Source organism: Cyanistes caeruleus, chromosome 6, assembly GCF_971803275.1.
Source record: "Cyanistes caeruleus chromosome 6, bCyaCae1.hap1.1, whole genome shotgun sequence".
NCBI lineage: Eukaryota > Metazoa > Chordata > Aves > Passeriformes > Paridae > Cyanistes > Cyanistes caeruleus.
In genome coordinates this window covers 37,972,970-37,987,507 of record NC_141706.1, presented here as the reverse complement: position 1 = coordinate 37,987,507, position 14,538 = coordinate 37,972,970, and the positions used below count along the sequence as shown (strand labels likewise).

The following is a 14,538-nucleotide window of genomic DNA, read 5'->3' as shown; positions in this document are numbered from 1 at the left end:
TATGATCGTTGCTTTTGTCTTTATGTAAACTAAGGAAATACCCTCCAATTACTTCTCAAGTTTTATTTTACTACTTTCTATAATCATGAATAAAACCACAACTTGTTTTGTGTAAGACTGTAGAGCAGATTTGCCATACAAATAGGAGTTTCACCTCTTGTTGTCTTCCCTAACATGACTGAAGAATGTGATGTCCATTTCCCCATATAAAAACCAATGTAGGATGTGGTATTTGGAGATTTACTCCAAGGTAAATAGCAAGTCTTTAGGGTGCTACAGTTCTGCCTGTGCAATAAGCAGCATTAGCAGGCACAACAGAAGCCTTGCTTAAACTTGGCTATTGTGCTGTGAAATCATTTCAAAATTAGCACTCCTGACAAAAGTGAGAGACTACAATAATAAAGGCTGGTGCTTTGTAATACTTGAAATAGTGAGTAGCAACACAGTGCTACTAAAATACCAAACAAATAATCTGCAAATACCTAGCTTCCTGACTTTCCCCAGGCACCATTCCAAGGCTCAGAGAAGGTGAAGCTGGTCTAGAGACTGGTACTAGGTTAAGGCTGCAGACTGGTCTCAGATGACTGTCAAGGATGATGAATATAGGTTGTATAGATTTCTCTGAGATACAAAATCAGATGCATGAAATGCAATTTTAATTTTTTTTTCTATTATAAATATTAAACCAAAATCTTACAATTTATATAAAATCTTTACAATCTGTACACTTTTTCAATCTTCTCAGACAGCATGAAGCTTTTTCAAATTGCCATAGAGATCCATCACAACAAAATAACAGATGCTGCTAGAACAAAAACATATTTCCAAAACATACACAAGCTAACATTAAAGCAATTGTATTTAACCTGAATATGAAGAATAGCCCTGCCTTGTTAATTATATTATTCCATCTATTTACTTTTATCTTTTAAACAATCAGAATTCACGCTTAAAAAATAAACGGGATGGTGCTTGTTCATTCTGCCTTCTTGTAAGTACAGCTAGACCTAGAGAAGGAAGAGGTATTTCCATTTAACTTAGCCATGACAAGATAAATTCCAGTATCACTGTTTGATAACATGACTTCTAAACAGCACTTTTAATTGTGTCTTTTTTTCCTAACATAAGGCAGCTTAAAGATTAACACAGAGGCAAGTGGTTCTGGGTAGCATTGTCAGTTTTAACAGTTTCCTTGTTATGGTTACGCTGTTAAGTCTTTCATGCAGGAAAAAGAAAAATCCCAAAAGAAAAGAATGGACTAACAGCACTTTAGGGAAGGGAAGAAAAGAAAAAAATGGAGGGTGGAGAGGAAATAACTGTTTGGGGCTTTGGGCAAACAGAGAACCTGAAAGTACTTAGAGAGCTCTGAAGTTATCCAGGTATCAACTGACTTCTTTGAAGCAGGAAGTTTTCAGCACACTTGAAGCACTGCACACTTGTGCTGTAAGACACAGAGCCCTTCTAAATCTTTCAGACTGAACGACCAAACTTCACAGAAAAAATTAAGTTAGCACTTAGGACTGTACAATTCTGTGGTCATAACTCCCTTTGGGTATTAGTTACCTATTTATACAGTAGCCTTTGGGCCAGGCGCTGATGTTAGGGAATTTTCCTTTTAACTAAGAGGTTTTGTTCATGATCACACTCCATCATGGTATATGTATACACACAAATTCTATTCAATTCCAGAGTTTAGACCACCAGTGAGCAGTTACCTTGGCTGTACAAGATTTATCAGTCTTAGCTGCTCCTCTGGGGTATTTTTTGAATAAGTGAAAATATATTCAACTTTTATCTTGTTTAATAGCTGTAGAAACACTTTTATTTGCTAAATGCCTATTAGAGATACACCTTGCCGTAGTTCCCTGAATAGAGGACAGAATCAAGAAGCACACAGAAAATGGGTGAACCGAGTTTGCAGATATGACGAGACAGCCATTCTGATTGCTTCACTGATCAAAGTGCAATTCCATGTTACTTGTTAATAATTCAGGTTTAGTGTATGAGTTAAAAAAGCTGCACAGTCTTCAGAGCTGTTTTCCTACACATTTCAGTTATTTACAGTAATGTTACAGAAAATCTACTACTACTTCTACTGTTTCCCTCCATTTATTTTTACTTATATGTGAAGTTGCAAGCACAATCCAATTTCAAAACAAGAATTTTGACTCACTAAACTGGCAAATAGTTTTAAATTAACTTTATAAATAAAGCATTCGTATACTTGATAATGACTGTAAATTGTGGATGGAATGTATATTTATATACACTTTGAACACAAAGCACAAATGCTATTGTCATTGACTAAATTTCAGTCTACAATGGACCTAGTAACTTAGAAGTGTTGAGCATTAAGTGAACTTTGTTTCTGATGTTTGTATGTGTGATGAGAAATACCTGATAAACACAAGGAAGTTTTATACAACTCTAAGTGTACAGATTCTCTTGGAATGCAAATGCAATTTTCAAATTGGCTATTTTGACAAGTAGATTTATCAGTAACTTGAAAGACTTTTATTTTCTCCTAACAATATGTACACTTTGTATCTTTAAGTTACTTCTCTCACATCTTTTACTGTACAAAATTTACAGACATAGAAGCACACTCACCTTGACTCTTTATGTAAAGTGCATGTGAAATCTAGGAGAGAGAAAATGGAGAAATCTTGTGAGGAGCTCTGAAATTCAGTAGCTATTGCACAGGGATTGCTGTACAGTGTCCCTCATAACATGGCTCTGCTCAACAATGGCATCTACTTTGATGTGAGACAAATATAATCAACCTTGTCCCTTATCTACTGTATGGGGACAAAAAGTTACCCTTTAAGCCAAATAAGTGGAATTAAATGTTCCAAGTCATGGCATAGAACACAAAAATGGAAGCAGTATTCAATGTCAAGTCTCTATGTTACCTCTGTTACCTTGATAAAGGTATTGGAGCAGCAGAACTTCTAAAGCTCTGAAAGATGTTTAAAAAAATTGTCAGTTTATCTTAAAGTGTAAGGATCAATCAAATATTATTAGCTTAGCTACTTATTTTAACGTTCTTGTTAATTTTTTTAATTAAATGTGACCATTCACTTCATATTTTTAATTGGTTTCAGCTCCAAGAAGGATTTTTTTTTTTTCTTAATATAGTACTTCTACAGTTTTACTTACTCAGCTTTATCAAACATCTGTTTCTACAAAACTGAGTTTGGGCCAAATGTGAGGTGACACAGTCTTACGAATAGCTACTTTGTCAGAACATTTGTACAGGAAGGTGTGCTGCTGGCAGCCAAGTAAGTCACAGGGAAATCAATATGGTCTTCAACATGAACGGAGACTTCAGCCACGCTCTCACTCCTTTTAAAAGCAAACCCAGAAGATACTACTTTCATTGCACAGATAATGCTAAATTACCCTACAAGGTCAAAGGAATGATTTTATACATTTGGGAGTGCATGTTTAAAAGGGAAATGTGTTGAGTAAAGAGAGCATGTCTGCTTAACATCCTTCAGATTCTCTCTCCAGTTCACTTCAGATTCTTTCTCCAGTTGGTAAGCAGCTTTATCACAGCCCCTCTTTCAGTCTTATATTCTTCCATTCCATAGGAGATGTTCCAGTCATCTGCTAGGAGCAGTCTCTGTGTAGTAGACTGTCAACTACATGGTTTCTTTTCTGGATTGTGAGAGATTCAATTGTTTTATGTGCCTGTTCCAGCTGGATCTTTAAACCTTCGTTGTCTGCCTTTAGAATATTTCTTTCCTAAACAAACAAAAAAAAAAGAGAATGTTACAGTGCAACTGTTTGAGGACTGTCTGGTTGTATATTTAGGTTGACTGCTACAAACATAATAAGATGGTGTAGCTCTCATCAGAACCAGTAACTTATCTGAATATTTCCACAGTCCCTGCTCTATGCTTTGTGTATACTCTCAAAACTTTCCAGCAGCTGGCATCTGAGTCATGTCCACAACCTGCACTTATCTACCCTCCACTGTACCTCTCATAACAACAGTAGTCTGGGGAAACAACAATACAGGTCACACTTCACCACTCTACTGCTGCAGAAATTGATGCACCACAAGTGAAGCCATTAATTTATAACATCATCTGCTGTTTAGTAATTGAGGTCAGAATCTGATGTGGGAGCAAGGGCAAGTGTAAATTACGGCACCCACATGAACAGGACATTTTAAAGACTGCATTTTTACAAGTTACATTCATGCTTCACATCCTTGCTGTATTGGATACATATAATATACTGCCGACTGAAAGGGAGGTGGTTTGTACTGGAAGATTGTCTTAATAAACGGTTCATCTTTCATAAAACATGAGTTCACTTTATCAGCAGCAAGGGATAATTTGAAAGTTATAGTCATCATTCAAAGATTAGATTGTGGTCCTGTTGGACTGTTTCCATGTTGTTTCATCACAGAACAGTGATAAATACTGAGTAAAAAGTATGAAAATAAATCTTTGTTCCTCATAATTATAGCTGGATCCATCCATTAGTTGCACTGTTGGAATTGTGGTAGTCTCTTTAATCTATCTGGAAAGGTGTTTCTGCAAACCTGAATTTGGGCCATGCTTGAGGTGGCAGTCTTCTGAGCAGCTGTTTTGTCAGAACACTTCAGAGTAAGCTGAGACACAACTGGGCTGATGCAGGTGAAATCTACCAACAAGCATCACATCTCTTCTGATGTGAAGCATCATGTTTTGAAATCAAAATTTCTTGGTGGTGCTTACTTCTTGGTCAGTTGAATAAAAGCAGAGCTCCCTACCCTCTCAGCCCCATATATTCTGTCACTTAGGGGAGCAGAAGCCACCAATATCAGGAGAAGATTCAGAACTATATTCCTCATTTTATGGAGTAACATTCTGTCCTGAGTGATTGGATTATGTTCACATTCTAGAACTGGCAGGGATCAGTGTGATCATAACAACAGCTTCAAAGCCTAAAACTGATCATTTAAGTGAAGCATTGCTGGAAGTTAAAGTGGCTAAGACTTTATGATACCATTCATGGATTGTTTAATTGCAATTAAATTGGCAGTTAATTACACTGGATAAAGTGACACCTTCCCACCCAGCCACTGCCCCACACATCAACCACTTGACCCTACTGTTTTGTAAAACAGAATTTGTTCCATCACATATGTACCTGTTCAAGTTCCTGGTATGAAGGTTTACAGCTGTGATGCTCCTCCTTCATTTTCTGGCTGGAGTCCTTGTTTTCCCATTTAACAAATGCCTTTCTGCGGCCTAGAATTGGGCTTGGAAATGTGGGTGCTGGAGCTGCCTGGAGATAAGGATTTTCTGGCATCCTGTGTTCTTTCTTCTCTCTCCGCTTACGAGATACATCACCAGCCAGCAGTACAGGATCAGTCTGTGTACTTTTATGAATCACAGCTGGTTTCAGTCTCACTGAGATTTTCTGAGCTGAGGAACCCATGAGCATAATGGTTCGATCCTTGCTGTCTTCACTGTGCTCTACTACTTCTCCATTAGGAAAGGTGAATGACCCTTCTTCTTGTCCTTTAAAATACATACAGTAAATTGAGGCAAGATCTTCTCCCAGAAAAGGAGAAACATGAAGCATTGTAATTAAACATGGTTTTAATAAATAAAACATTTGTTCCTTACTAACTTTTACATTCATTGCTCTCCAAAACAGGCGTCATTAGAAGTTTCTCAATGTTGTGTCTCTTGAAACAACTCTTAGCCCTGACTCAGTAACACAAATATGGATCAGTAAGAAGAAAACAGGTGTGGCATCAAGGTCAGCTTAAGAAAATTTTGATATGTGTAAGAGGTAGTTATTGTGTAGTGCTGCAGGCATTTCAAACACAATCACAGAGATGCACATCAGGAGAAATGGGCTGCATTGAGCTCTACATATGTGCTCATAGGAAGCCTAAGAAGGAGTCCATCAGTATGAGTCTTAAATACAGCACAAAAGATTGACAAAGTGGCAGGAAGCAGATTTGAAAAACATTAAATACAGGCAAAGAGCAGGAAAGAAATTCAAAGAAAATGAATGTGCTGAGAGTTGGAACATCAAAATAAAAAAAAAAAACCATAAGTATCCCAGTGTTTTTTAAGGACAACATTCTTTTTTGGAAGCCTACACAGTAATACACAGGAAGAAAATTTTATACAGCTTGTTTGATATAAGGAGAAAAGAACAGAGAGGTGTAGATTTTTCATTTCCAATTCTGTAAAAGACAGATCTGTATTCCTACAGATTCAGCTACTGTAGTGGAAAAAATAGACAATTAGCTATTGGTTTTCCTAGCACAAAAATATGTAGGAAAACTGACTTTTTTAACTCCACACTAAAATTTGAGTCAGAATTGTAACAGTGCAGTAGTTAATGTTACAACTTGCTAAAAAGCAAGACTTGCTTGTCGAAGTGAGAGAGTTAAGGAAACCTGTCAGGTCTTCATGTCATGGCATCTAGTCCTCATGAGATTATGGAAGATGATTTACTTATTTTTTGCTGGCATTTGTGCACCATACATTGTGTAGTGTGACAAGAAATCTCACAAAAAGTATAATCTAGAGCAGAAATGGTGTTACTTGACATCTGGTTCTAGTTTCTATGTTGATAAAACAGTGCAGTTAACTAAAACCTAAAAGGATGATGCATAACTCAGATTTAAAAGAAAAGGGAGCAAAGGAAATTTTATCTACATATTTTCATCTTTTCAATGTGATCTTTTCTCACCATGGAATTGTTCTTTGACTCCTACTGGGCAGAGGCTTGAAGCAAGAGCAGATGTTGGGCTGCTGTCTGCAACTGAGGTTTTGGGTCTTCTCTTGCATTCTATCACAACCAGGTCTTTGCATTGCTTGTGACAGTTCATTCCACAGTCTGTAAACAAAACATTTACATGGTTCAGTGGCTCTGGTGTAGCATCTAAGCTAGCTCTCACACTACTGCCTTCCTGGGAAGCAAGAAACCTTCTTAGGTGTTCTCTACGTGCATTACCTGCAACAACACACATCTGTAAATTGACATCTCTTTGCTATATATGTCTAAAACTCCTTTTCATTATGCAAGTACAAAATGGCACCATTCAGTCACAACAGTGCTCCAACTGCAGGAGCTGCAGAGAAAGCTGATATCTGTATGAGGAGGAAAACTGCAAAACAGACTTTGGCAATGTCCTGCACAATGTTCACAGAGTGGTGATGTTTGCATCCAAGGGTCTATTTCCAAACCCTCTAAATTCAGTCATGTCTTGCAAAACATTAGAGCTGTCAGTTACAAGTTCTCCATCTCTGCATTTCTTCTCTGCTACACTATTCTTGAATCAGTATTGTCCTCCCTGGGAGGTCAGATTAAATGGAGCCATAGATATAGCCATGGATCTCAGGATGATCATCAGTTTTTGTCATTCACTATCAATTATGGATTAAAATTAATGAAGTATAAAGTACTTTACCTTTGCATCTGTATCCTTGTTTAATGACTCCCCATAGCTGAAATTCAAACAAACAGAAAGCCTACATATTAATATCTTTCTCTGCATGTTTGATACATCCAGATGAAAAATACAGTAAAAGCTCCACTCTTTTCTAAGATCTGAGCTCTTGCAGAATATCTTGTTTTCCTACACCTCTAATCATAAAGTCAAAATAGAACTATTTACCCCTTTAACATAAGGTAAATAGAATATTTTATGTGTGTCAATGACAAACAAAATATCTTGAGTTAGTCTAGTCTACTGAATACACCAGGAGATCTGGCAGTTCCTCAAGACCCTGTGGAGCTGGAGTAGATGGAGAATTCTGTCTCAGCACCCTTGTCTGATCTCAGCTGAACAGAAGATTGGTAGGACAGTCAGTTTTATTAAACCTCCTGTGCCACAGGCAGGGGCATAACATGTTTGTATCAGGACATGAGCTCTAGCAGCCCTGTGGAGTAGAAGTCTCTGCATTAGGAAGTCTTGCCTGAGAGTGTTTTTGGCGACACAACCAAACCCCACAAGGTATGAACCATGTTTAGACATACTGGCACTGCCAAGAGGGGAGTAAAGGGTACCTTAAACATCTACAGAGGCAGAAGTCTGGTGTTCTATATAACTTCACTGATGTTTTATATAGATCCATTTCTGTATATGACACAAGGCAATCATGAGATAAAAAAGGCATAATTCCAAAGAATGTAAACATAATTTATTAAAAAGTAAGCTTACAAATCCAGCGCAGTTGTCACAGAAAGTGGGCCTTAAGTAAGTGGTCTCTTGGAAGTTGTGAGCAAAGCCAAGTCCTAATTTGGAATAGATTGAGCTAGCCCTCATAAAGTAAGCAGTTATTTCATCCCTGCTAATCAGACCTTCCCTGGAAATAAATAAGGAAAGTTGTTTGTGAGACATACATCACTGCACAGGGAGAGTTAATCATCTTTTTCTTCACATTTTAAAATAGCAAGAGTTTAATGTGCAAAAAACTAAAGCAATCTCAATAATCTTGCCAATTGCTTCCAAAATATACAGAAGCTTATCTACACATTTAAACTGCAGACTGACAGGATAAATGAAATACCTGTCTATGTGATGCAACCTCAAAACTACTTCATAGTAAACCTATGAATAATCACTACTGTATTTTTCCATGCTGTAATATGTTAAGAAAAAAGTCCCTGATTTTATCAAAATGCATGTTTGCCAATTCTCTATTTTTAAGGGACAGCTTTATCATAGGAAAATTCTTTAGTAGTATATACTGAATATAATTTGAAATACTCTGGTTTTCCTTCTAAATCAGCTTGGATACCAATGCTGTAAACCCAATGAAGATGTCATTCACAACACATTTAGAAGATGCTTTTGTCAGTTATGCTTTCACTTCTGTCTGTGCCTGAAGAGGATGCTTTTAACACCCTAATGATAAAATACAATTTAAACACAAAACCCCCTAAATCTCTCCCAAAACAGATGCTACAAAGTTGATAGACAAGTACTCACCAGTCCTTAGCCATTACACAAAATGAGAATGGGAAACTGGCGGCAATCTTTTCAAATTCTTCCTGGGAAATGTATCCATCCTGATCATGGTCATAATTTTTGAAGACAGACTGTGCGAGGTAATAGCATAATAGTTTATAATGCAGATGGTCTGAATTATCACTTTAGAAAGCCTCCCATTATTATTTATGGATTTCCTCTTCCATCTTCTCCCAGAGTCTATTAAACAGTGCACCAGTCTAATTGCTTTTTTTTTTTTTTTTTGCTTGAGACTAAAAAAGCATTCTGATTTCTTGATTTGCACCAAAACATAGGTAAATCAACACAGGCTGGACTAAAAGGTTCACAGCACAATGACAGCTGTTTTTTACTTCTGCTTTAAGACCATTCTGTCCAGGCCCACATATACAACTGGTACTAATGCTCTCAATTAGTGCTCTCAATAGTGGTTTCTGTAGCCAAATCAGTGTAGCTGCCTAGCTTATTTTATCAGCTCAGTGTTATGAGGAAATCAGTTATACACCAGAATTGTCAGGCAGACACCTGTTTCCACTTGTGGAATGAATTACTGTTTGTCACTGGCTGCAAGGCAAGGAGCACACTTAGAACAAATTTAGAAATTTATTCCAAAACAGCATGTATCAAAGGATGCCTCACAATATTAGAAGTGTGTAGAAAGAAAAGCAATGAAGCAGGCAAGCAAAGACATCTCTACTTCCACCAGTTTTTGAATCAATCACCTTACTTAGTAGCTTCCCATAAAGCAGGGGACACAAAAGAAAGAGAAAAAGCAATTTCTGCTTGTAACAAAGCCTCTGAGAGGCCTCCTGTGAGACTCTATCAGAAACATGATGTTGGAGGCCCTGGTAGAAATGGACTCCCTGGCTCCCTGAAAGAGTGACTGAAAGTACACAAACCAGCATTCACACCTCCTGCTGGCTCTTTACCCACTGAAGGAGCTTCCATCCGTGCCTCACGGCCACTGCTGCTATTTACAGGTAGGCAAAAGTATCTGTTTGTGAGGTCAGAAGTCCCATCCCTGTATTTTCTCATACCTTGAGATTAAGACTACAAAGATTTACAATAATATGAAGTACACTGTAACCTTACTTACATCTACCATCCTCTGAACATGTTTGCTGATGGTTTTTGGGTCAGGTTTTGGGGCCACTCCTGAGGCCCAGTCTGCAACTACTGGTGGTTTGGAAGGTGTCATAGGCTGAAAAAAATTGGAAGGAACTTCATTAGTACCACATGGAAGGATTTTCAGTATTATGCTTCTTCCCTTTGTGACAGTGGACTGTGTGACACAGGACTGCAGAAATGACCTGTTGGACCCAACATCGTTCTTTTGATAATTACATGGTGCTTAAGCTCTTCCTTGAACTATTCAAAAGAGCAGTCATATCTTAAATTGTCACAGTTCACTGACAGACCTGTAAAATCACCATCTTTTCCATATTTATAAAACAGGAACAAAACTACCACATAACACTCATGGGTTTCATCATTTGAGTCATATAAGAATTCCCCATTTGAAAAAAACAGTATCAACTGCCAAGATTAAGACTGATGTCATGTCTGTACACAGCAACTTCATTTTTGACTTCGTGTTCATATTATAAAACCTGATATGGTGTCAACTCTGGCATATATTTATTCTATCTTAGGTTTCATCATCAGCCTAACAATTTGTGCTTTAATAGATGTCACTCAGTCTAGAAAGCTAAAATGTTTTCAATTTAGCATATAATAAAATAAAATAATAAACTGAATGCAAGAGATAAAATTTTCTTTTAAAAAAAAAAACTGTTTTCAAATTAAAATCACTCAAAAAAGCCCTCCTTTTGTTAAGAATCTGTAAAGGCCCTTACAGCAGCTCGGTGACTCCGTGGCTCTCGTGCGTACGAAAGTTCATAAATTTCATCTTCTGTGTAGTAAAGATCAAGGGACAGCTGAAAGCAAACACATTAGTTTAATCCCATAACAGTCACTTCTCCTTTATTAACTTGCTGCTAGAGTGCATTCCTATTTTTGGTGCCTAATTTAGATACACCTAGAAACAAATGAACTTGAGCTGCACAGGTGTTCACTCTGATTTGAAATGTGTCCAATTCTACATTCCAGACTGTTATTGCCATTATCTGGAAATCTGTAACATGGGTTGTTGAGAGTTCAGAAGTTCCTGCATTGAAATTAAGTATTCCTTCACATTATATGCCATATATTCCTTCACATATATGTCCTGTCATATATATCTGCATGAAATTATGACCAAAGTTCTACATATTTGTAATAGCCACTTCTGTAAAACATTATTTAGAAGAAAAAAATACTTAGAATAATTTCAAACAGCAGTAGGGACAAGTAAGAAGTTCACCACTTCACATAGCTGTATTTCAGGTCCTGGACATGTGCTTAATTTCACAAAAGAGTGCTCCCAGAGAGAACAAATAACCTCAGCATTTTTAATACATAAGCATTTTTATCTATTAGCTTTTTCCTGAAACAGGACTTGTAACCAGAAAGTGGAAGCAGACTATCTAGTTTTTCCAAGACAAGATAGTTGTTAAGGCCAAACAAAACTGAGAAACAAGAAAGGAAGATTTACTATTTTAATAGAAGGTAGTATTTCAGCTTACTAGGAGAAATCCAAACTATTGTTTTAACAATGTCCTAGGTAGTATCAGTTTTTTAGTAGCATGACACAGACCAGATATGACTGGGAGTGAAATATATCAACAATATTTGACTAATGTTTATGTCAGACAGTTTCTTAAGCACCAGAAGAAACTTGGCTAGAAATGCGGTGTCTTGAGAGACTGAACTTTCGTGTGATTTTGTTTTCAACACAAGGAACCTTCCCTATTGAAAATACAGAGAGTGCATACTACTATAGTGAAGCAGAAATCAGCATTTCCTTCCCTTATAGAAATAATTGGAAGCATACAGCTGAACTGGCACCTCCACCTTGCTGCCAAATAAATCAGTATCACCATTTTTTTCTCTTCTATTCCTGTACATTTACACTTCAGGGGGGAAAAAAAAAATCTTACAATCTTATGTGTTCATGATTATTAATTAATTAATTAATCATTAATTGATTCATTAATTAATGGCATTCTCTATTTATCTGTTTGATAGGTATATGACATTTTTAGCTGGATGTATTTATCTTTTCTAAGGAACTTACTGTAAGCAAGTGAACAAGGTCCATATTAGCCTCCAGGGGGAGTGGCATTTCCTGGAGTTGTATCAGCTCATCTATGTGGTTATACAGAGAATATAGTTTGTATACATTAATTTTTTTGTCCTCCAAGTAGTCTGGCATGCCCTCATACAGGGATATCAAGTCTTTCAGGTGGACCCCAAGGATTGGGATCTTAAAGTTACTGCACTCGTTATAGGCACGTCGGTAACTATCATAATTTCTGTAAGACGAAAGCAATTCTGTCATTTCATTAAACACCTAAAAATAAAAACAAAACCAAAAAATCAGCACTGGTTATTGTTTCTGTTTTTGTCACACAGCACAAGAACTTCCCATGCTACTGTTAAGGAATTTACTCACAATGACTCTTGGAAAATTTTAAAACTTAAAAAGGTATTCTAGATTTCCTATACCAATAAATTAGGTGCTAACATGTAATTATAGATAGTTCATATATAGCCTAGTCTGTAATGCTGGTGTCCTTACCCTCCCCATTTAGTCAAATGAAAAGAAATACAATTCTCTTGAATCAGGGGGATCTACATGCAGTCAATGTATAAGCACAGCACAAGCTCTCTGACATTCATAAAAGCAGCCATCTTCACATTAAAATGTGGAATGCAATCTCTGGTTTTCAGGTCACCAGCTGGAACTGCTGGAGAGGTCCTGGCAGAGAAGCCCTATGCTGTGCCATGATCCCATCATGGTGTGATGAGAAGTTATACTATGGTTCAAGGTGACATGATTCTTTGTCTTTCTAAGAAAACTTTTTCTGTGGAAATTAATTAGAAACAGTATCTTGGGGTTTTTTATAAAGGGCAAATTAATCTTCAGCCTAGCAGTATAAATATTTCCTTTGTTTAAAATTATACAGGTACAAAGTTGACTCACTAAAACAATAAAATCACTGGACCAATGTTTTTTCCAGGAAGCTCTCAATTTGTAACATTTACAAATTGTTTGACGTAGTTAAACCTCAAAGTGTGTTTTCAAGTCATTTTTATCTGCTTTCTATTACCACCTGTATACAATTTCTTGATACAAAAAAGTTACTCAAATGATGTGCACACATGCAGTCCTTAAAATGACAAAATTTGAAAAATATGTTTCTAAAATAAGCTTCCTAACTGATTTCATAGATTCTGTAACCATTTCCTGTGGGGAGGTCACACTTCAGGTCTTCATTCCAGGTATGCGCTGTTCATTTAGGTTAATCACAATGTCATCAAAACAGGCTCATTAGATACCTTTATGGACACTTTCAGACCTCCAAAAGAATAAAGTATCTTATTCTCTTAAGAAGTCTCTTAGGAAGCTACATGAAGGCTTCTTAAAAAGCATTGCTAAAAAATACATCTTCCTTCCCTTTTTAATAGCTTTCATCGGTATTTCACAAGACTTAAACTGGAAATTAAAATAGATTCCTAACATTCCAGCATACTATGTGTGCAAATTTGTTCAAGTCTAAATTAAATAAAACCTGCCAAATGGAAAGATCAGATGAACCAGTCCTTTCACTCAACATCCAGAGCTCTGTGCTAGCATTTGATGGACTAAGGATGGTCAGTGTTACTACAGAAGACAATAGATTGGTTTTCAAATGTTCTAGGATCCAATTCTCTGTTTTCATGTTTGAATGTTATTCTCTACTACTGCATGTAAATGAAAGTGCAGTTCATCACATCTGAGATTAAAGGAGAAACATTAGAGAATCTGTACAAGTCTTGAAGAAAGGTGGGGTCGCAAGAAGTGTGGGAGTAACTGATGATGTAGAGATGAAATACTATTAAAAACTCTTCAAAACCGAAGAAATTATTGTTCTGTCTTTCCATCTTATCCAATGAAGTAAGGTTGCTTTTAGTGTGTGCAGTGACAAAAATGTTAAGGGTTCTCTTATTTGTAAAAACTTTGAGAGGCAATACTAACCTTAATTACATCATGAGGAACACATGAGCTTGTTTCCTTGAGCCTGGAAATGGAGCTGTGACAGAGACCTCCTATCACGGCCATTAATGTATTGAAATTCTGCAGCTGGTGGAGCTTCTGTGTTGACATAAAAAAATCAGTATAATTTAAAGGCTCAGGTTATTCAATGTGCACACCCAAATCTTCATTTCCTCTGTTGTCATGCTCTGTAGTCTTATAAGTGTGTGCCATTTGACTTCATGTAAGTCATTACTTTTGGTAATGAGTTGTGATTTTACTGGATGTAACATGAACTTATTCTGTTATTAAATCAAATGTTAAATTTTCAAATACAGTAAGTCTTCAAAGTTCCTCCTCAGTACCTCCCCCTCTTCCCACAGTCTAGCACAACTAGGAAACACTGCCTATTATCTTGCTTATGACTGCAGTTGAATTAGTATGCAAA

General features: G+C 36.8%; 1 protein-coding gene across 2 annotated transcripts in view; it reads right to left on the bottom strand.

Annotated features, from left to right (window-relative positions):
- Positions 1-634: 634 nt before the first annotated feature.
- The window catches only part of RASGRP1 (RAS guanyl releasing protein 1), a 38,238-nt gene continuing 24,334 nt past the window's right edge, over positions 635-14,538 (bottom strand). For both annotated transcript variants that reach the window (XM_086895003.1, XM_023928349.2), the window contains exons 8-17: positions 14,094-14,210; positions 12,150-12,425; positions 10,831-10,911; positions 10,071-10,175; positions 8,957-9,066; positions 8,186-8,330; positions 7,433-7,469; positions 6,712-6,858; positions 5,146-5,519; positions 635-3,747 (exon numbers count right to left, since the gene is read on the bottom strand). In XM_086895003.1, the coding sequence (XP_086751129.1) occupies positions 3,613-3,747; positions 5,146-5,519; positions 6,712-6,858; positions 7,433-7,469; positions 8,186-8,330; positions 8,957-9,066; positions 10,071-10,175; positions 10,831-10,911; positions 12,150-12,425; positions 14,094-14,210 (1,527 nt within the window). In that variant the 3' untranslated portion in view covers positions 635-3,612. The remainder of the gene's footprint in view (positions 3,748-5,145; positions 5,520-6,711; positions 6,859-7,432; positions 7,470-8,185; positions 8,331-8,956; positions 9,067-10,070; positions 10,176-10,830; positions 10,912-12,149; positions 12,426-14,093; positions 14,211-14,538) is intronic.